The sequence below is a fragment of the Tympanuchus pallidicinctus genome, unplaced genomic scaffold, assembly GCF_026119805.1.
Source record: "Tympanuchus pallidicinctus isolate F22 unplaced genomic scaffold, pur_lepc_1.0 scaffold33, whole genome shotgun sequence".
NCBI lineage: Eukaryota > Metazoa > Chordata > Aves > Galliformes > Phasianidae > Tympanuchus > Tympanuchus pallidicinctus.
In genome coordinates, this window is record NW_026294751.1 from 1,022,573 (window position 1) to 1,046,195 (window position 23,623).

At 46.4% G+C, this 23,623-nt stretch overlaps 1 protein-coding gene across 2 annotated transcripts in view; it reads right to left on the bottom strand.

The window, feature by feature from the left end:
* Positions 1-23,623, bottom strand: part of CSMD2 (CUB and Sushi multiple domains 2) — a 230,522-nt gene that overhangs the window by 102,716 nt on the left and 104,183 nt on the right. The window contains exons 11-14 of one of the 2 annotated variants that reach the window (XM_052698617.1): positions 23,449-23,570; positions 17,647-17,750; positions 14,135-14,247; positions 6,964-7,146 (exon numbers count right to left, since the gene is read on the bottom strand). The exons of the other annotated variant lie outside the window; for it this stretch is intronic. Coding sequence (XP_052554577.1) covers positions 6,964-7,146; positions 14,135-14,247; positions 17,647-17,750; positions 23,449-23,570 — 522 coding nt within the window. The remainder of the gene's footprint in view (positions 1-6,963; positions 7,147-14,134; positions 14,248-17,646; positions 17,751-23,448; positions 23,571-23,623) is intronic. 2 annotated transcript variants of the gene reach the window in all.

The following is a 23,623-nucleotide window of genomic DNA, read 5'->3' on the forward strand; positions in this document are numbered from 1 at the left end:
CCTGCCATGAGAACCCTGGGCTGATGCTGGGGAGAGCACACACCTGCAGCGGATGGAAGGGGGAAAGGCAACAGGTTCAGGAGCTGAAAACAAAGCAGGGAATCGCTGTAATGAGTTCAGTCTCCATGGAAACAGTACAAAAATCCCAACTTCTCTCTCAGCTTTCGGATATCATTCCCACAGTCTGTGACCACTTGGGACACAGCCTGAAGACAGGAACATACTTTCTGCTTTGCGTTTCGTTTTTAAGTAGCTCCCTCCTTGAGGCATAACTTGATGATGGACTGGAAAAACAGGACCTCAGCAGGAGCCTGGTTAATAACTGATGGCTCACGTTGAGAAGCACACGTCCCCAATAGCTAACAGGGCTGGAAGCTCAGGGCACTGGTTCCAGCTGTGAAGCAAAGTGCTTTACTTTTTGCATTTTCCTTTCTCTGTAGCTACTCCCTCAGTAAACACATCTGCATCACAATGCATTCTCCTTCTTCAACCCTGGGGCACCAGCAGGGCCAGTGGGAGGCGAGGGAACAGAGTCTGAAGCAAATATTAACCAGAACATTTCTGTTTTTGCAGAGCAACGAGCTCCCCAGCTCGCTCTGATGGAGGAGCTGTCACTGCCAGTGCGTTGGCCAAGGGCAGGAAAGCAGGTATGCTGAAACGCAAGAGAAATGGGCAGGCTCTGGGCACCAGAACGTGTGAAAAATATCATCAGCACACTTAAAATGGATCACACAGAAGTCTACGTGAATGTGGCAGGGAGTTACAATGCCAAAGCAGGTGTCGTTTCTTCCCAATCGACACAGCAGCAGCCACCAGGTTGCTGGGAACAACGAAAGCTTTTCAGCTCACTGGGAGATGCTGAGCAGCGCTGCGCTGTTTGCCTGCAGGATGTGGGTCTGCCTCCACAAACCCCACATCTCTGCACACAGAGTGCCTGAAGGGCAGCTGCTGCAAGACAAGCAAGGGCTCTGCACGTGTGCAGCTGCAGCACGGGTGGTGGTGGCTGCACAGCAGTGACAGACTGCAAAGTGAGCTATGTGGGAAGCAACACCGTGAGCCTTACAGATGCATACATCAACTCCACCTGCAAACTGGAAACTTCCCCGCTGCAGCTTTCCCAAACATCAACCCCACGTGTAAAGTACTAACATCAAATAAGGCAGACACGAGGAAACTTCTCTGCAGACTAAATTAAAGGCAGCAACATAACCCACAAGTAACCCCTGTTTTCTGGGTAGAGAAAAAGGAGAAGGAGATAAAGATGACCTCCATGCTGATAAAAATCAGTAAGTGTAATTTCAGACTCAGACTCACGTGAAGAAAGACAATACATCACGCTGTGAACTGCAGTCAGGAATATGGACAGATGCCTTGGCACAGGACAGCTCATTTGCACCAGCATGGAACCTTATCAGGGTAACAGCTCCACTGGCTCCATCAGGAAAACAACAAGCATGGAGACGGCCCAATGAAGTGCATCCTCCTGATGAGAGATGAGCACAGCTGGGGCCAGGCTCTGCCATGTGCAGGCTGCTGCGCTGTCAGCATCCCGCTGCAGCTGGAGAGCCCGCTGTGCTGCTGGAGCATCACCAGCTCAGCAGTCAGCAGGCTCAGCTTTCAGGCTGAAAGCACAGAAACGCAGCAGCCTCGTCACAGAGCATCGCTGCTAAAACAGGATGGCAGCACAAAAGAAAGCTCCCCAGGTCCCTACCAGACACCAGGAGAACGCACAGAGCGGCAGGCACAGCAGGATGCTTGTGCTTCTGGCTCTTCAGCCACTAACAGATCCCAGTGACCAAGGAAGAAGGCAGGCTCTGGTTGGACCAGAAAACATGGAAACATGCAGCTTCTCTGACACAACACTCCAGGAAGAGCAGAAGCAGGAGCTCCCAAGGAAAGCCTCATAAGGTCACAGAGAGGGGAAAAGGAAAATTCTCATACAGGCTACACCAAAACAATGGATGGGGAGAGCTGGAGACAACAAGAATGCCATTCATTGTAATTAAGGTGCTTAAAGTGCCTTTCTGTCCAGCACAGCACTTAAACATATATGTCCGCGTAGGCAAGAATTTGAATCTCAGTGCTTTGATAAACTGGGCCTGCAGTGCAGAAGCAGGACTTTGAGGGAACGTGACCTGCTTAACTTTAAGAGCAGAATGGTCTTACATGGCTGCAAACGTGAAACAAGGTTCTTAACAAAAGCTACAAATCCCTCATGTATACAGAGATCACAGTAATCCTACTTTCATTTAATTTGCTTCACCTACTGCTGCAGAAAGAATGGGTCTCAGTGGCTCAGGGGAACGGCTGTAGATACAGAGCATCTCAGCAGATTTGCTTCTTTGAACCCAGCTGAGGTTAATGGCGAGCAGAAGGCGTTAATGGGTCCCAGAAGATGCACATCTGTGCAAAGCTATGAGCCAACTCAGTGGGCAGCAGGACCTTTCCCTGGTGAGTTCTGAGCTGTACAAACCCAGGGCACTGCTTTGCTGAAATGAGAGCAAACATCACGGTAGGATGAGGTGACCCAGCAGCTCCTCTCCCAACTCGTCTGGCAGAGGCAACTGGAGCATCCCTCATCATTTCAGGATCATTGTACCAGGGTCCTTCATAAAAGCATCAATTAGAAAAACAAAAGCAAACAAAAATACATGGTAAAAACAGCTCTGAAATAAAAACATCCCCTGCGCTTTTTCCAAAAGCCATTATGAGCAACTGCATCTCCCCGCAGATAAACAGCCCAACGTTAGCCAGAGAAATAAAACCTGCTTACAGCAGGAGGGTGGAGCACATCGTGAGGCAACAACTGCAGCAGCACTGCATAAAGAGGAATTAAGAATAGAACTGAAACATGAAGAAAGCACACTGCATTGGGTTTCACTGCAAGAATGGGAACCTGCACTACAGTTTGGAACAGCCTACGAAACCTCCCTTTGGGATGAAAAAGTCTCAATTCCTTTAACAGAAAATTCTCTAGAATTTCAAATCAAAGAATAATTGGGCAATGAAAGAACCATCCTGGTCATCTTATCCACCCACCTCCTTAATACAGACTGCAAAGCAATTCTTCCTTCCTGTGGGCATCCAGGAGGGATTCACCCATCTCAACTCAGCGCTCAGGGGTGGAGAACCCACCACTGCACTGCTCCAAGGGTTAACTGCTCTCAGTGTTAAAATCTACTATTTTTAAAAGGCAAACTATGCTTTTAGCACTGCTAACCTGAAACACACTGTTCTGCAAATTACTCTTCACAAGAAGATGGCACCGTAGGGTACTGCAAAGGTGGGCAGGAAAAGAATACAAAGAGAAAGAAAGAAAGAAAGAAAATAACAGCCAATTGACAATTTAATTTAGAGCTAAATGGAAACCTTACCAAGTGATATGAAGTGACACAGCTCTGTTCAGAACACTGCTGGGAAAACATCAACAGCACTTTGCATTTCTGCAGACAAAACCCAAATGCTCACAGTAGACAGCACACACCAAAGGTTTGCTCCTCTGCTGCAAACTGCAACCTGTGCTTTGTGCAAAGAGGAGTCCAGGTTATGCAGCAGGTATCACACACTGAGAGGATCAGCAAAACAGCTAAGGAAGTAGATTTTATATTGCTACTGAAGGATCAGATGTTTGGAAAGCCTGGAAAAGTGCACAGCTTCCCAATGCCTTTGGAGCTGGCTGAGCTGGCACAGCACTTCTGTGTGAAGGATGGGACTGTGGGCTACAGGATGGTCAGAGAGCCTCAGAAAGCTGTGAAAACAGCCTGAAGCAGCACAGCCCAAGCTATGGCCTTCCATTTAAACACACACACACACATTTATCCCCCCGCCTTCACGGAGCCCCAAAGCAACACCAACCAAACACCCTTAGGTTCACTACAGAGACCTTCACCCCAGGTTTGCTCCACACCTCACCATCATAATCCACACTGTTTTCTTTCTCTGTGTTTTACATAACTTTAAAACACTTGGAGGGTCCATAGGGGGAGAGCTGAGAGACAAAGAGCAGCAGGGATGGCAGCTCTTCCTCTCCTTAGTGAGGAAACAGATTTTGGTCACATAAAATGTTTTGTAGTAATGCCTTCCACTGCAATATTTCACATAACATTCAGAAAATGAGTTTTGCCCTGCTATACATGAGGAGGTTCAAACAGCAATTGCAGCCACTATTTGGAAGCTATGCTGCTATCACAACGCCCAGCTCCTGACTGCATCAATCCTGACTTCTATCATCATTCTCACTGCAACATCTGAACAACCCACAGCTCTTCCAATAGCTGAAATTATGGGCTGGTTCCCCATTTGTAAACTTTATAACCTCCTCAGCCACACATAACTGAAAACTTCAGCTTGAATATTACATCCCTTGCAAGTTCCTATCATCAGAGCAGGAACTTCATCTGAGCAGTGCAACCATTTCCCACAGGCAACATTTATCCACATGACACCTCCTATGCCCATTTTGCTGTCCCTCACGACTTCAAGAAAACCAAACGTGGCTCAGTAAGAAAGCAACAACTTGGGTTGCCCTGGGGTCTGAGAACTGCCTGAGCCCCAGTAGACAGAACAGCTCTGTAATTTTAGAAAGGCAGGGACTGATTTGAGCACTGGAACACGTGCAGAACAGGGAAAAAGAGAGAAAGAAGGAAAGGTCTTCAGTACACACACAGCACCGATCCAGAGAACCACAGGAAGCAGAGCCCGAATCCAGAGCGCGCCTACGGATGGATGAAGCACTACGGATGTGGTGCCAGAAGTTCTCAGACCACAGTGGTTTGAGTATCTCAGATCATCGATCCAAACCCACACAGCAGGGACTCCTTGCTTAGTAAGGGGTTGGAAAGGACCTGCATCAAGGAGTCTTGCAAGGTTCTTCCAGTGACCCACATACTCACCCTGAGCAGTTAAGGGACGCAATGAGGATGAAGACGGAGGTGCTGTTATCACAGAGGCACAGAGTCACAAATTACGAATTCGTCACAATAAGCCAACGCATTACTTAAATGGTTTGTGTTGCTTTGTCATGACAGCCCCAGGAAATGAGCTCTCCACAATAAATTGTCTGCTCACAAATCACTTGCTCAGGACAGCAGGATGCACCGTGGCATGCTGTTTAATCTTCTGCATTTGTCATGCGTTTGCAGGCAGTATCAGAAGCACTGAATTGTTTGCATATCCCGACCAGCAGCACATAAATCAGGTTACCTTATTTTCCTGCCTGATACCCAATACACTTAACGGTCTCCCAACATTATAGAGAGTTGTCACTAATTCCACTACAGATTTCATGCCAGGACACACATTTTGTCATGCCACCTCTTCTGATTCATGAACACCAGTGTGACACTATCTGGAATAAGTAAATTCGAAGGCAGGGGAGCAAAGGTGTAAGAAAGCAATGGAATACTTTCCCCACGACCTGCATGTTGCCAAATTGATTCACTGATATCCAGTATTCTGAGGGTCACAGAGAACAGAATGCAATGACTGTTTCTTAACTAAAAAATGTATGCCTTTATGCTGCTGATTGTTGGCAATTGCAGTTTGACTTGATGCCCTCTTTCAGTTTCTATCTACAGAAAAAATATAATCCTGCTTTGCTGGGAAGTCTGTCCTATTGCTACCATGAGAACATCACCTCACCCCCGGTATGAACAACAGGTTTGCTCTCACCACAAACTATCAGCAGGAACCTCAGCCAAACCACCAGCTGTTTTTATGAACTCATCTCCTGGGAAAGCAGTAAAACCTTCTGAAGCCAAGCACAGCAACGCCCTGACACCTCCCACCTCTAAGACACCCCAGGAAATTCCATTTTCCTCAGCAGCATCTCTAGCTGCTTTGCTTAATGAGAATATCAAGTAGGAAGAAAGGCATCTGGAAAAGTAAAAGCCCCAATGTAACTGCTTCCCTTCCCCAAACAGATGTACAGAAATACTCAGAGGTCCAACCACAGTTTGCAAAGAAAGGCGCTCACTTGAAAACTGATGCCCACAACTGCCCAGAGTGGGGATGCTGAGCCCCTGCAGCCCCCAAAGAACCCAGATCCACCTCTGCAGCAATACAGTTCCACCCCCCATTGGCTGTATGATACCATTGGCACAGATCATGTTCTGCCATGCTACAAATGAGCGTTTTACACTGCATTTCTAATCCTGGTGCATTTCCATGCATAGTGAACACACTTCTAAAAATTCACATTTCTGCTCACTACCCTTCTTCTCGCCACGTTTCTGTCCTTTTGTCTCTTGCTCAGCTGAATTTTCATTCCCTATGTTTTTTGGTTAGATTCAGTCTCACTCCATGAGAGAACAGCATTTGTTCAAAGTAACGCAATCCAGCAGAGCCACGTAAGTAGAGATGAAACACAAAGAGTTTGCTTGTCATCAGTCACAGAAAATGCAGATATTTTTGTGAGTTTTGGTAAAGCTCAAACAAAACGTGAAGGTTCAGTCACTACAGTAATGCAGACTGCCCAGTGTATCTTCAAAGGATGCGAGCCCATTAAAACCCAATGGGCACTGTGCACATAACACCCATTTGCATCTGGAAATGTTACCCTTGGTCACTACTGAGAGCATAATATCCTACTTTTGCTGAGAACTCATGCAACAAATTAAAAATTGAGGTCCAGCAGCAGGGAGCCTGAATATCATCAGATATAACGAAAGAAAATTAAACGGCCAGAAATAGAATTTAATTCAATAGATCTTAAATTTCGCTGTCGTCGCCCCATCTCGGCTACAAGAAGTGCTTCTTTCTCTCCAGCACCGAGCTGCAAATGCTGGGAGGGCAGCGGGTGCACAGGGCTGTGCCTGTGGGTGCTGCCCCCAATCCCTGCCCTGCTGGGAGCACTGAGCCACGACTGCCTGCAGCTCTGCCATCCCAGCACGGCTCACAGCACCAACATCACCGCCTCACCACGCACTGAAAGCATCTCAGAGCCGCCTCCTCTCACTGACTTACAAACACAGACAGGTTTCTGAGCAGACCACTGGCTACTCTTTTGGCAGGTAATTGTTTTCTGGCCCTTCAGCTCAAAGGCAGGCTGGCACTCAAACTTCAAACTGTCCCCGTGGCGAAATGTGGACCCTTCTCTTCTGCCGTAGGCCGGAATGCCGGGATCCCCGCAGCTCCCCTGGTCGATCTCTGAAAGAAAGGACAACAGAAGCAGTGAGGGGATGGCTGTGACCCCAAGCAGCGCTGTGCGTCCACCCACGTGTGCCTGGCACGGCCATCGTGAGGCCCCTAACGAACACAGCCACAGCAACCTGACTGCCAGGACTCGTGTTAAACCACACGTACCATGGGCAGACCCTGCAGCCTTCGGCCATGAGCACGAAGGCACGCAGTGCTGCAGCACTGCTGTTTGCTCCCTCCAGCCCCACCACCTCCCATCCCATTTCCACGTGTGGTCCCGAGCTGACAGCTGATGCCTTCCTGCGTGCACAGTGCTCATCCTTCTCTGTGTGCATAGTGGGACTTCATGTAAGCACGGGCACAACTTGCTGTTATCTGCTGCTCCATATGATTTCATTTCAAAAGGGCCCCCTGCTCCACATCACCAACACCGACAGCTCCTCATTGCCTCGCAGTCATCTCACTGCTCAGCATTATTCATCTGCCTCACATTCATCTCTCCTTGCAGCCTCCCCTGCTTTCTGTCCCCATCATCTATGATCAGCCTCGCTGTCTTCTCTCCCCGTTTTCAATTTCTTACACCAAATTGGAAACTTCTTTTATGACATTTTCTTTACAGAAGAAAATCGCATAATCCCAGATTTGCATGACTCCATCTAATATTCCAATTTGGTTTGAATAACAACAACGACCTCATTATTATGCTGACTTGAGGCAACTTAGATACAGGTGTATTATGAATAGAAGTCACGACGAGGCACCTCGCTTCTGCTACCGCTGCGCGCATCCTGAACTAGAAGTCACTGCCAGGTAATGAAGCATCCCCAAAATAATTTAACATAAATTAATATTAATAGAAAAGTTGGTGTGAAGTGGGATTCTTCTTTCGCCTGTCACTGGAAACAGTTTGCTGGGATTTGTGCATCCTCCTGGGGGCTCTGAATATCTGAACGCTGCAGGTCTGCACTGCGCATGAGGGACGAAAGGTACAGCAGTTCAGATGGTAAAGCAGCACTGAACTACTGAACTGTACACTACTCTACAAAATAAAAAAGCAGAAGAAAGTGTAAATCGTGGGAAGAAAGCCGAGCTTCAAAAGTCATGAAATGGTAACAAGATTGAAGGGCGGAATGCATATTTAAACATGCACTGCCGTGACCTGAAACAGACGCAGGAAGATGATAAATTCTTCTGCCAGAACTCAGCAGCCCTTAGAAATGAATTCTCGTTGTGCCATTCCTTCTCACCCCTCGCAGCGCTGAGAGGCGGCAGCACTGGGACCCTGCAGGCTCCTTCCCCCCATGGGACCCTGCTGCTGGGGATGCACCACTCCTGTGCCCCTGGCTGCACAGAGCCCTGACCCACAAAGCCTGCAGAGCTCTGCTACTGCATTCCCAAGGGTGAGGGGCCATCCCAGACCTGAGTTCAGACCCAAACTCCTACTCCTACTCTGCAGCGGCTATAGGAACTGCAGTGAGAGGCTGTGCAGAGATGTGCTGTGCTATGAAGCTCCAGCCACCACAGAGGGCAACAAGCAGAGCTCCAAGTGTCCAGCACACTCAGTGCCTTTGTAAGATCAGGACATGCTCTGGCTAGCAGGTAATCAGAAAAAAAAAATGCAGCCAAGCAGAGAAAGAAAATAACTCCCTTTTGAGCCTCTGCTAAGAAAGAATAAAGGTAACAGGGGTGCTCTCGAGGTGCTGATTGAATGGGCTCCCCAGTGCTGCTCTGCAAACCCATCTGAGCAACTACAGAGAGAGAAAGCACCACTATAAGAATGGCAGAGACACAAAGAATCACACTAACGTGTTTCACCACGTGTGTGATCTCACTGTCAGCAGCATGCAAACAGAGCCAGCCCCATTCCTTACTCACAGAAGTCTGGAAACAGCATCTCTGCTCTGAGCAAATTCCCCGCTTCCTACATTTCTTTTCATACATCATAAAATTCATGAGATATTTGGCAGAGCTGAAATTCCAAAAATGAGTGATTCAGAAATATCAAAACATGTTACTTTGGTAAGATTGAAATGTTTCACCTGAAGAATGTTTAAATACAATCGTTTCCCCACTAGAATAATAGAAGTCAAAACCAAACAAGAACATCCAAATCAAGTGTTTTGACACTGTTTAAATGAAACAAGTTGAAATGAATCTTTCAAAATCCTCTCTCAAATATTACATTGTGCGGATGGGTTTTTGACAAAACAGTCGTTTCTATCAGAAATTGGTTCAGCAGGAATTTCCCAGCTGCTCTCTGGGCTGTGTGTGCTGGGGGTGGGCGCTTTGCTCAGCACTGAGCAGCCCACAGCGGTGGGGGACCCTGAGTGGCAACCTCAGCAGTGTGGGCAATGCTGTCCCACAGCCAACGCTCCATTTGGCAGCACTGGACACACTGCAGAACTCCACATCTCACCCTTTCTAAGGGGGCTCAGCATCTCTGCTCCTTCCTGACTCAGCTCTGCATGAACTGGAGCATCTCGGAGATGCAGCACTAGCAAAAACACATCAAAGAATCATATCACAGAATGGCCTGGGTTGAATAGGACCACAAAGATCATCTCATTCCAACCCTCTGCTGTGTGCAGGATCTCCAACCAGCAGACCAGGCTGCCCAGAGCCACATCCAGCCTGGCCTTGAGTGCCTCCAGGGATGGGGCATCCACAACCTGCTTGGGCAGCCTGTTCCAGTGTGTCACCACCATCCATATAATGTGGGATTTGTGAGCACTCAGAAGACATACCTGAGGAAATCATACAAATATTAGTTCCGGTCTGAAAAACCCTTAAGAGTATACTTAGTCTTATACACACAGTTTTGCATCTATATTAACTTTGCTTAAACTAATGAAAGCTAATAGTGTTAGGAACCTATCTTTAATGAGCCGGAAGCAGGGAGTTTCTCTTGTCTAGCTCTTTGAGTTGATTCCAGCCACGAGGAAAAAAGGCTCTAATGAGGAAACAGGACGAGAAGGAGAGGATAAAGCAGAAAGGAAAGCACCTTTCTTCTTACTGCATTTCTGTCACATCCCTCCCATCCAAGCTGCTGTTGAAGGGGAAATGCAGAGATGGACCCTCCAGGCTCATTAAACCCCACAGTGCGATGTCAGATCCATCCACTGAACTCAGGTGAAACTCAAGTCCAAGGGACGTGACCTGGGGAGCAGCTCAGGCCAATGCACTATCAGCTAAAAGCCCTCACATCAGCCAGCTCAGCAGTGTTTTATGGCAGGAGTCAATATATTGAATGGAAACACGCAGTGGGAAATCAGCGCTGCTTCCTGAGTTCACCACGAGCCTAAAGCAAGGCAATGCAGAACCTAAGAACAGATACACAGAGGTGTGAAACACCTGCAGCCACCCAGCAGCAAGGTGCAATTGTGTGTGAGGACAGAGGAAAGGACACGTGCATGCCAACACCTTTGTAAGCAGCTTGTCTGCTAGCATCTACTCAGAGTTCTGTATTTACATCTAATGCATATGCACAAAGAAACGTGGCAACCCAGCAAAGCTCACCGACCCAATGCCTCGGGCAGCACCAATTTGATTAAAACCAGAAAGGTCAGGAGAGGAGATCTTCAGGCTGCAGCTCCTAAGCCTCTTAGCAGCACAGCTCTCCGTCTGAGCTGCAAAGCTGTCCTCTCCACAGCCAAGCACTTCGTCAGCATCCCAGCAACAATAAATACTGTTTAATCATCCCCTGCCTGCAGCACGCTGCTGCCTCAGAACACAGACCTCAGCCAGCTCTACCCACACTAACCCAGTGCCAGCTGAAACCCAAACCGTATTCGTGCTTCTGAGGGCCTGTAAATGAAGTTCTAATTTGAGATTAGTGCCACCTTATGTTAAAAAACATAGAAATAATTTAAATGTATGATTACATTAACAGCTGCTTTTTCCTGCTTTTGCACGTTTTAATATTTTTCTGACAGTGAATTCTGGATTGCTGATTTTATTGGACACTACTGCTTGTAACAACCTCAAGCTCACCAGGAACAAACGCCACACACGCCTCCAACTCCACCAATGGGGAAAATAATGGCAAAAGGATAAGGCCTGGGATTTTCAGAAGTACCTTTATCTATATGGGAGCCTGAACCCTGCCCAATGAACCCCACGTTTCTCACCAAGTTTGGAACACGTTACCTGGAGGAACGACTTAAAGAAAGCTATAGGAGGGGGATGGCCTGGGAGCTCCCAGAGAACTGTGCCAATGGCTGTGGAACAGCAGCCTGCCCCAGGGGGAAGGTATTCTCTGTAGTTTTCTTAGATTAAAGGGAGAAGACCTGGGACCCCACGAGGCTGCAAGCTCTCTCACAAGCCAAGCACTAAATTGCAGCACCAATCTGCCTGCCACAGTTAGGAGAAGGATAAGAATTTTGCAGCAAAGTAGAGCTTAGTCCAGATTTCCTCCGACAAGCTCTGCAAGTCCAAAAACATTGTTCACTATTATGAGAGAATGTCTGTTTAAAAGGATAAGCATGGCTGCGGTTGAGACATAGGAGATTTAGAAGTAATCTTCATGAGCATTAATGAGCCAGATCCTCAGCTGGTAAAGACTGACACAGCTTAATTGAAAATCAATGCTGTCACACCGATTTGTACCAGCTGAACATGTGTTCCAAAAGAATCCAATCTTGCAGTGCAGATTTGGAAAAGAACAGAACCCAGACATCTCATGGTTTGTATGACTCTTCCTTTACCCACAAATGAAGCAAAATTCCCAGGTAGGTTCCCCCTCTCCCAGATCTCCACATTAGAAATCTGATGGCACATCGCCCTCCTGAGCACGTCCTTTCCAGCAGGTCCTAAAATCCATGCACCAATAAGTCTCCTAGGTGTAGCCATTTCAGCCCTAGCAACTGGCTTTATGGTTGCATTATACCTAAAAGGTACACTAAAACTTGCATGTTTTAGGATGCATGGCTATTTAAATGTACTCTACAAGCAATGCTCTGCTTTTCTAGGAGGCAGATTTTGGTCCTGACTTTATATTGCTCCATTAGCTGTAATTTTCCTCTCGCAGTTAGGAAGAAGTGTGCCTATAAAACCGGTACTGAAAGTTGTTAGTAAGTTAGGTATAATTTCATAATGTATTTGGCAAATGCTAATTGCCTTTTACTTAAATGGATCTTGCTTTGCAACTCAAAGCACTTGCAAAAATGAATTTTATGGAGTCGGCTGATCTGAGGTCAACTGAACCTCAGGACAGGGCCAGGCACACAACTGTATTTTTGTTCATGCAGAAATCCATTTTGCAAGGTCACAAATCTGCTATACAATGACTGCAAAGATGCCCAGGAAAAGAGAAAGGATTTGAAGAGCAGGCAGCAGCTCCTAATACAGCAATCTACAGATGAAGCCATCCATAACATCTCAGCAAGCCAGAGTGGGGAAAAGTCAACTTCCTTATAGACCCACAGCTCATAGAAGAACAGCATAAACCAAGGCCCCGAATCTTTACACGACTAGAAGAATATGCCCACATTGCCCTCGGGATGAGATTGACAAATGAGATCAGATCTGAAAGCAAAGCTGGGGAGTGCCTTCACCCCTCCACAGCAGGCAGGTGGAGGTGCAGCAGCCGAAAATCAGTCACTGACAAACGTGGCAGAAATAGACATCACAGTGACTGCAGAAAGCGTGCTTTCAGGCTGTTCCACCACAGCCACTAACACTGAAACGGCACCGTTACGATGCTCCCTGGACAACCAGGCTGGATTTGCCTTTTTTTTTTTTTCCCTTCCTCATTTCCACTGTCTTTTATCTATGTCTCTAATGACTTTCTGCTGACCTGGTCTTGCAATCCTGTAAATAGTGGAGCACTGTGACCCAGTCCCCCTCCCAGGCACTGCTCAGCCTGCTGGTCATGCTGGCATTTGGTCTGACCAGGTTTTCTAGTAGGTCAGGTCCCTTCAGGCTCCTAACTGATGCTGCTTTAGCATCAATCAGCAGCACTAGGAGGGTCAGCTCCTGGCCCAGCACAATGTGACACTTCCTGAAACACAGTAAGTCCAAGGCAAACATTTTAAATATGGATGAATACTAATGTGCACTGAGGGCCCTTGAGAGAAACAGTTTGATTTAAGCCTCAGTGCTGCTATCAGCTGCTGCAACTCAGACCTTTCATCATCAGTCCCCATGTCTAGATAAAGATTGTACGCCTGCTTTTAGGCATCAGAGCTGAGTAAGCCATCCCCGATATCAGCAGGTTTGGGACAAAACTGAAAACGCTTTGAAAAAGAATTCAAGACAACAACAAAACCAAAAAGAAGATGCAAGTGTTCCCGTGCTGGAGGCTGCATCGTGGCAACAAGCTTATCATAGATAACAAGCTTCCACTGATGGGTGTGAGCCCATCAGACAGAAGTTCTTCGGACCCCTCAGAGGAAGCCGATGCTCCGTCGTGCTCACACACTGTGAGACCACAAAGGATGGGAATTTCTGCAAAATCCAGCAGCATCTCTGAACAGAGACCCAGGCAGAGCTTCAGCTAGAAGCACTGTTCCCTTACATCAGTTAGAATTAAGGAGTACTTTTACTTTCTCTAACTTTGCAGATACCTATAACAGAAATGATAGAAGCTTATGGCAGAGTTCAGCATTCCCATCCTAATTCATCTGAAGGGTTTCTTTATAAAAGTCCCAGAATTAATTCTCCTTCCATTTGTAACACTCTGGATTAGCAGCTCAGACCGCTGATCTACTGGAACCACTGATAACTCCATCTCATATTCTTGCACAGTCTGTTGCAGATGTCATCACTCAGCTGAAGCTCACCAACTCATCCAAAAAAGCAGATGAGAGGGCAATGAAACATTAACCATCCAGCCTGCTCTCATGGAAATCACAGAAGCTGTTCTTATTGGAGCAAAGCTTCAATTTTAAGGCAAATTCTGAAGAGCTTCAGTATGTGGAGAAGCTCCTTTCTCACCAGCAGCTGAACCCATCTCATCTCCTTTTAGAAACAGTTATATTCTGAGAGACACCTGAGTTACCTTCGTACGTTGCTTTGAATCCCAGCAGGTTACTGACACTGTCTGTCTGGAACAGGAGCCACATCTGGTGCTGTGTGCTGACAATGAGGTCGGGGACTGTGGTGCCTGTCAAGCTGTACAAACAAATAAAACACGTCAGCAGTCTGTATACATCTTGAACCTCAGTTTTCTCACCAAAATACAGGTCACTTACACCACTGTGGGACAGCATACAACCAGGACAATGCCTCTACAGTAAGAACAGCCCCCAAGACAGAACACTGCCCCAAATCCGGAGAGATTTTCGAGGCAGATGATGCTCTCAGTGGGTTTCTGCATTCCACATACAGCAATGAGTCCTTTAGCAGAGTTGAGGGCCTGCAGGTTATTATCACCACTGCTTTAGTAACTACAGTTTAGTACCACCATTACAATATATTTATCCAGCGTCAACAGTAATCATTTCCTTTCTCACTGAAGCAAAACATGAGCAAAGAAAATTCCCACAAATCATAGTGATGACTGACTCCTCTTAAGACCTTTTAGAGATATTTTCTGGTATTCCCAAGTTAATTTCAGCACGTTCTCTGCTGCATCTCTTTCCCAACAGAGAAATTTCCACCAGGATCTCAGAAAAGCTCTGCAAGACAAAGCACGAGCCTCCAATCTGCTGAACATCCTATGAGCCCCTGGAAAAACACAACTAATCCCAGCAGCGTGGGCTGATCAGGGCAGAGCCCACCCCACAAGGACGCTGCTCTGAGAGTGATGAGATTAAGAAAAATGCCACCAATAAAAGCTGCATTAATGAGGCATGTTTGGCTCGCTCAGCCTTTGGGATTAATCACCTCGTTGTGGTTCAACACAGCTTCAGAGCTTTATCCTCCACCCACACAGCACCCGTGCAGGCAGTTCCATGCACAGATGCCCACTTTGAGCACAGCTCCTTCTCTCTGCTTCTGAAAGCAGAGTCCCGGTGCGTGGGAAGGGATCGTTACTCCAGCAATACGAGTGCTGTCTGTCCTCGTGGCAGTGCTCAATGCCATTATACTATTTCTGCTAAGGTACCACCTGAGATCAATTTGTAAGTCACCATAAGCGTAACTATTGCGGGTGGGTAGGTGGTTTCTTCTGTAGTGTTTGCTTAAACCTAAACACATACATATGTATAGATACAGCCTCTGCCTGGCATCGTTCTCAAGTATGACAGCAGCACCTGAAAGACTTGATAAAATGGAACCCCAAGCTCTCAAAGCAGAATTACTGCAACCCAGAGCTGCAAGGGAACGAACCCAGCAGCTGTGTGTTGATAGCATCTCGTGAATAAATGGAACTTGCAACCTCCAGGCACAATTATGGCAATCCTCACTTTCCTGGGTAATTGGAGGCAGTATGGCTGATCTGCCAGTTACAGTTTGCTCAGAGTGATGCAAAACGAGTGCTTGAAGGGCTGTGCTATTTATTCCACCTGCTTGACACCCTTAAACCAGCTGCCTGCTGAGTCCAGGTTTTTTCCCATACCCACACAGGCACCTACCATCAGAACTGGGACCAACGATGCCGTACAAATGCATTTCCCCCCATCCCACAGATTTTCTTACCACTCACATAAGCAATAGGAGCCACTACAACGCCTGAAACCATCACCTCTGCAACTCTGGCTGTGCAACCTGCAGGGCTTCCCCTTGGAACTGCACCCATCTCCCATACCCACATCTGTACCCATCTATTGCTCCGTTACTCCTCAGCGCTCCATCAGGCATTTTATTGATTCTAGTCAGTCACAGGGATTCTGTATCTGCTAGTAAATGAAGAAGTAACCTTTTCTTAATTACTGTTTTTCATCCAGAGAGTTTGATGTGGATGGGAAAAGATGAAAAAGTGCCACTGTTGATTTTTCTCAAGTTATTTAAGCAGCAGACAGACAGGAACAAGGAACATACCAAGAAAAAAAACTTCAGAAAAGGGGTTTTTTTTAAATAGTTTTTGCATGCCTTCCCATTCCACTTTAACAAGCTGGATGATTGATCTGGGTGCTTGTTACTTTGGGGAATAAAATCCTCACTGCAAGTCAGAAAGCTCAGCCTAACAATCTGTTATGTTCTCTGAGATGCATTTTACAGGCATGGGAGTGAGACTGAAAACAAATGGTCCTTTATACCTCAGTTTGGGGTAACGTCTGGTGCTATGAAACTTGACTCAAACGTATTTCTTGGTTTCAAAGTGCAGGACTGAGTTCCTCCTGAACAGCAGCGAATAAATGATGAGTAATAAGAACTCTCATATTTAACAGGGTTGGCTTTCTGCATGGGGGTTCCTTCATTGATTTTCAACTTTTTCTCCCAGGTAATGAATAAATAAATTCCCTTTTAGGATTAGCATCAGCAATTTAATGGGAAGCGTTCCCCAGCAGTGGGAGAAGAGACCACAACACCCTGCAGTCAGTCACAGGGATTCTGCACCTGCATTTGCACAGCTCTGAATCCCTAATACAGACTGAGGACACATGGAATAACCAAAAGCATGGAATACGTGAGGATACATGGAAAGGTGAAATGGAATACGTGGAATAATCAGAACAAAATCCAGTGAAATTTCCATAGATCTCAGCAGACAGAAAGGGGAGGGAGTGAGAAGCCATTTCAGCAAGTTCTTACAAATGATTCCCTCAGCTGTAATTTGCACATTTGGACCAATCAGCTGTGAAACGTTCTGTGACACTTTAATTACAAACACTTTTGCCATAATCAGACTTCACATTTCTATACATGGCAGGTTGGAGTTTGTGATTTCACTATCACTGCTGTTTGCGTCCTGAAAAGTGCAGCAAAATGAAGCTCAGAGAAATGGAGACTTCAGGAAGACAGCAGACATTAAGGGGGGTGAAGGCAGAGTGGATGCAGATTCATAGGGAAAAGACACTGAAGACTTTGACACCCCTGGCTCATGTCTTTACTCAGTGGAGGCAACAGCACCTGGGCAGGACAAGAAGCCACGCTTTCAGATGCGCTCAAGACCTGATTGCATTGGCACTGTCCTGCACACCCCATGATTTGCTCTGCTTTCAGCCTCTCCCTGCATATCAGCATTCACACAATTGCACGCTGGGTGCAAACTGCTGTGACTCGAAGGTACTGCACTCACAGCCACTCTGCACTCTTAAAAATGGCTGCTCAAGAAAGGCAGCACAGGAGAGAGGTCCAAAGTTTTCAGCTTCTGCTTGATTTGCATTTACTTTGGTATCCAAATTTTAATCCTGTTCTCCCAGCTCCCTGGAAAGCCTCAGCTTCTCCCAATGGGGTCCTGACAAAGGGAATTCAAGAGAGGAGAAGCAAAGAGGTAAAAGCCTTTCTGTCAGCTGAAGCCTAAGAGAATGTGATGAGAAAAGAAAACACCACGGACAGTCAGCTCCACCAAAAATGAAAACCAGCTTATAAAATGTGCAGTGAGGAACAGCAAGCAGATCAGGCTCCTTCATCCATCCACATCTGCTCAATCTCAGCACTCAGACACGTTAAGGACGTGGTACTTACACATAAAGCACAGACTTCTGGTCTCCCACTTGTCCTCCATCACCAACTGTCAGAGTGTCATATCCTCTTTCTAGTTCAAACTCTTCAAAGGTCAGTTTGATAACCTGGCAAAGATGCAGTGTGTTAATAAGGACCAACAGCCGAGGCAGCCAGCAGATCCTCCCACCTTGTTCATTCTGCTGCTCTATTGAGGAGCACTTTATAAGACCATTACTGTCTTCAGGACATCACCAATGCTGACATCACTTTTTAGAGTCCTGTGGCACTTTTTTCAGCTGCTCTCATTGAAGTTACCTATCAGGTTTTCCTGCTTTACCTACTGATATTCTAGATGACCCCTTCATTCCCACAGTAGAAAAAAAAGAAGTTTTTGCTCCTGTTCTGTCAGCACCACCCATGCAACACGTTGTGACCACTGCCTTCTGCCCTGTAAGCTGCCATGCACTGCCTGCCCACAGCTGTGCATCCTTCCCCAGCTCAGTCCAGCCTTCCCCCCCAACAAAAGGCAGGATTCATGGAGCTCTGCATGCACCATTTGGGAGCAGAGGTCCCACTACGTCAAGTTCCGAGTCTCTCCTGAAACCTTTTATTTGCAAATAACTGAAAATTACATTTGGAGACTGGGGAGAAAGGCCTTAAATCCATCCTTGGAGAAAGTGAACAAAGAGAAAAGGCAGAGAGCTTCATTTACAGACTTGCTTTACAATTTACATCTGTGGAAAACACCAGCTGACCTTAGCAGGAGCTGCCTCTGAAAGCACAGACCCAGGAAAGCACAGAGAGCTGAATGCACTCCTCTCTTCACCCACAAACAAACTGCATTTCCCAACTATCAGCAGCTTCCAGGACCAAATTCAGCTTCCCACCACCTTTTGGTACCTAACACATGAAGTTACCAAAGCAGCACTGAGGACCTTCAGCCCAGTGCGCACACAGTGCCTGCTGCCTGGGGAGAGGAAATTGCAGCTGCCACCACAACTCCACCCCAATCAGACCCCAAAGCAACCATCACCTGGGCTCTGTTAAACACCAGCACATCTCTCTGCTCTCTCCAAGGCCTGCAGGTACTCTCTAGGATGATGACAGCATTTTTCTGTTGCGAGCTCCTCAATTTCAACCACTTCTATTAATTTATCAGATGCCAAACAGCTTCAGGGTTCTTAAAAAATAATGGGTGCGTGCAGAGTTCAAATTGAACTGCCAGGTGCTGCCATCCTCTATACAGAAATGCAATTACCCTCTATATAGAAATGCAATTACTATTATTTAAACGAAAAGCAAATGTGGTATTTGTCTGAAGCACATTACCCGAAAGTAGCAGGATCTTGGAACAGGAGGCTTTGTGGTCCTTCACAGAAGTTTGGAAGCATTAATTTTAGTCAGTAGTATCAAAATATTAACGTGTGCAGATTATTATTAAGCCATGTAACGATGGAATAATGTAATTAATGCAAAGAACACAGGGCTGTAGAACAGCACACATCATTAGTTAAACCACTCGTTCAAGTAAACCGCATTCTAGGGAGTCTGACCCTAATTAAATAACTAATTATATTCCAGTATATTGAAGACTAACCTTGTGGCTCCGGAGCAGGACGCTGAATATAATACTTATTTATCCATTTTCCTTTCCTATTTGGGCTATAGGCTGGAAATTACTTAATGATTCATTAAACAACAAGAGACCTACCAGCACATACAAACACATGGATGACACAAAACCTCAATTTTAAGCTAGTGAAGTGACAGGAAGCAATTAGCAAAGTTGAGAAAACAGGCTTCAAATGACACCTGATTCTCAGGCTTCCCATACTGCAAAGTGATTTGAAATGCAGTCACATCCATAGGAAAAAAAAATCCCACAGTCGCCCTCTCCATGGAGCACAGCACCTCTTGCAGTTATATTCCAATGCTTTACAAGCTCACATTACTCATTCTCCCCCCGTCCTCCCCTGTCTCCAGCATCCATCCTCATCGTGATGAATCATCCCCTGGAGGGACCCATCTCTCTCCACCGATGACACAGGAGCTTGGACAGAGCTTTATTTGGCAAGCTGGGCTCCAGGTGAGAACAACCCCAGGAGAAATACCAACCAGTGACATTTGTTATGTCAAGAAGGTTCAGAAATAGTTTTGATGCAAATGCACCAATTATCATATGCATTTCTCAGTTCCCCAGTGATTTATTTTTCCAGTGTGGTTGAAAATAATTCCCACGGCACCAAAGACTGGGGGGGGGGAAAAAAATCTGTCAGCCCTCAATACTCCCCCAAATAGCTTTTCTATGTCATCCCCTGTATAGGAAATAATTCCGAGTTGTCAGCTGAAGAGCACTGTGCCCCTAATGCTGTTTATGTGGGTTTTTGAGCAAAGTTGGAGGGGATTATGTAGCTCAGAGAATCTGGCTCACAGTTCTTTTCCAAATATAGAACAGATGACTTGCAAATGAGTTCTAAATTCAGCTCAGTGGTTTTCCCATCGCTCGTATTAAAAGCTCCATAGAACAGGACACGATCCAAAGACCACTCAAGTCAATGAAAAGATTACCACTGACTTCAGCAGGCTTCAGCTCTGGCCCAGAATGCTTTAATCTTCAAAGTATTTTATGGGCATTTTAATTAATTCATCTTCCACTCCTCCCTCACCCATGCTGGGGGCCCCACAGTGATGATATCATCCCCTCTGCACAAAAGCAACGTGAGTCAGGGAGGTGAGCTCGCCAATCTAGCAACATGCTTCTAACATGGGCCTTAAAGTCAGAGTTCGACACGTCCAGGAACGTCCAACAAACAGCACTAGTTGATTTGTGAGGCACGAATAGCAGGGACTGACCAGGCATTAGAACACAGCATTACGTGGAGCTGTGCACACCTTGCAGCGTGTGGCCATAGCTGCCCCCAAGGCCAGCACCAGGGATTGCTTTTGGATGAAAGGAGCCTCTGTGCCGCTGAACCGACTTGGCATTTTGTACATTGACCCATGAGACCCGTGGTCCTCTCTGCAAAGCTTTGGTGTCTGGAGCCTTGATGAACTCTTTACACACTTTTACAGCAATGGATTCCATGCTGCTGTCTCCCATTTACTCCTGCACCTTGCCTGGGCTCACACAGCCACGCAGAGGAGAGCTGTCAAGCTGCAGGGAGGTTGTGGATGCCCCGTCCTTGGACGTGTTCAAGGCCAGGTTGGACGGGGTCCTGGGCAACCTGATCTGAATGTGGATGTTTGGTGGCCCTGCTAGGCAGGGGGGTTGGAACTACATGATCCTTGAGGTCCCTTCCAACCCGGGTGATTCTGTGATTCTGTGCAGTTTTCTACAGCTCCAAGTAATGTGAGCATGCAAAGCACCGTGCAATGAACACGCATGCACACCAGTGCCTTTCCCAAAACAGTCACTGCATTTCTCTCAGCTTCGCTTCAAAGAGACTGAGATGTTCCCTACCTGTAAATCGTGCTTCCAGGATGAAACGCTCAACAAACAAATTCTCTCAGAAACCTTTCATAAGCTGATGTTGCTAATTAACTATTTATCACTTCAAACAAAAGGAAACCAGCCGTCTTTTCACAGACAGGTAACACAAACTGCTGATTTATCAACCTATCCTTCTTATTTCTGTTGTGTTACACCTCCATACAGGGCATGCTGTAGCATGGAGCAGAAGTTCCAGTCAACCTCTGTTGAGTTATTACGTACTGAAAGGAGTGGATTTTGACAATCTCAGTTCACTTTGTGATGTACAAAAGCTAAGGAACAGATTTGGTTTCGCTCCCAACAGCTTATGACCAAACAGCTTTAAAAGCTCCTAAAGAATCTAACCAGGGGAAGAGGAGAAACTCAGACTCTAGGAATTAAAAAAAGAAAGTGAGTTTCTGAAAAATGAGACAGCATGCCCAGGAAGCTTCCAGAAGGAGAAGTTTGTCCTATGGCACTGCTGAAGAAGCAGAGAAAGTTTGCTGCTACCATCTGGGCTAGGCACGAGGCTGGCAGAAAAGCCAGAAAATGAACAGAACTGAACATTAGATTCCAAAAACTCAACCCTAAAGCAATGTGAAAAAGGGTCAAAAAAAACCTGTCAGTGTGGCCTGTAATCATTTATTGGTGTTTAATTGCCTTTTCCTCCCTCCTAAGCGGTAGAGGCAGCCTGCCCAAAACCCAGGGAATATCCATGGTTAAGTCAGCACCATTTCTTTCTAAAGCCAGGATTATTTTATCCAAGAAATTGGGATTTTGTTCATATTTGAAAGACAAAGATGTACAAAAAGAAAGAGATATAATAGATACATCACAGCCTAAAAAGCTGATGTACTCAACAGCCTGTCCATACATAGGCAACACACATCTGAGGGTCAGCAGGACGCAGGCTGAGACACAGCTGAGACGTGAGCAGCAATGGCTGCAGTTACACGTGGTCTGCTCTCCAGTTGCACATTACCTTGATGAAGGAGAACCTCCAGGGTCTGATAAACCAGCAGACCACTCCTAATAAATGAGTACTGGAACAATACCCTGATTTCACAACCCAATTTCCCAGAATTTGGGTCATTACGAGGCTCCTGTGCAGCCAAACCTGCTAATGACAGCCCTTTAACTACAAACTCATTCTGCAATTGGAACATAGGAATACCCCTCATTAGAACTGCAATCCACCGACGATGTCTACTTATTAAAGGCTTCACACTGAGGTCAATGGGGAGAAAGCAGCAGAACTCAGCTGAGCGCCGCAGGTGAGCGCACACAGTGCCACCCCATCCCTGCAGAAAGCAGGCTGCAGTGTGGATGGCTGCCAGCATTCCTACAGACTGGAACAACTTCTTGTGAACGATGAGATCCTGGGACACCATCATGTCTGCGAAATGACTTCCTTGGATCAGCAGCATAAGGCTGAGTGCCAGAATGCAAGGCTGTCTGGAGGCAAGGCCCAAGAAATAATTGACTGGATAAGCACATGAGCTCAGTGCCTTGGAATGCAAGGCTTGCTCCTGAACTAATGAAAATTATGTTAGGAGGAATCCAGGCACGGAGAAGAATGAAAACTGTTTTCTTTCAAGAGCAGAAGTGCTGAATACCTCGGGGTATTTTGAGCTACACAGCAACAGAGTCCTTTTTGTTTTTATTTCCCATACAGATCTGGAGGAGAGGAGCAGGCAGAGTTTGCAAGGAGGGGAGAAGAGATAAGAGGCTCTGAGCCTTGTTTTCCTGTGCCAGTGGAAAATGGAAAAGGCCTCAGCCTTGGATGGATCAGTGACACTGAATCTGAACGCTTCCAAACTGTACAAGTTGACCAAAAGGGAAAAACAAACATCGCTACCAACATCCACTGCTCCAAACACAACGGAAAGGACTTCTGTATTAACTTTAAATACTGTTTAGATAGCAGTGAAGAGAAATACTTGTTTGAGGGCTGAAATCCCCGTTGGTTATGGGACAGCTATCATCCAGAAAGAAGTGATGAGAAATGAGGGTTTCTGGCACAGCTGAGCACTGGCTTAGGGAGATGCTTTGCTAAGCTGTTCGGTGTTTCACCACCATTCTCACCAAGATATCAAAGAGATTTCAATTAAAAATAATTACATTCTCTTTTAATTACACCCTTTAATAAACTGATTCTTCAGCACTGACAGAATATGACACGTCACAGTCTATAACGACGGTTGGGGATGTGAGAAGCCCATGGAGAGAGAGGGGCTATGACTTCAGAAATAGAACCCTGAAGGGCTAAAACGCCAGAGCACAGTGCTGTGAAGAAGCACAGCTCCACATTGCTTCAGTGAAGGCAACAAAAAAAATGCATCTCCAAGACCTACCTTGGCTGGGTTGAGCGCAGTGATGACCCACACGCAGTAGGCGTTGTTATCGTACTGGACGGGGTAGTTGGGAGATGTTATCACACCGCTGGGGCCGCGGAGGTACATGTCACACATCCGTGCTGTGAACAGAAAAGCAAGGCAGACGTGTGAGGGAGATGTGTTGGCCTGGAGA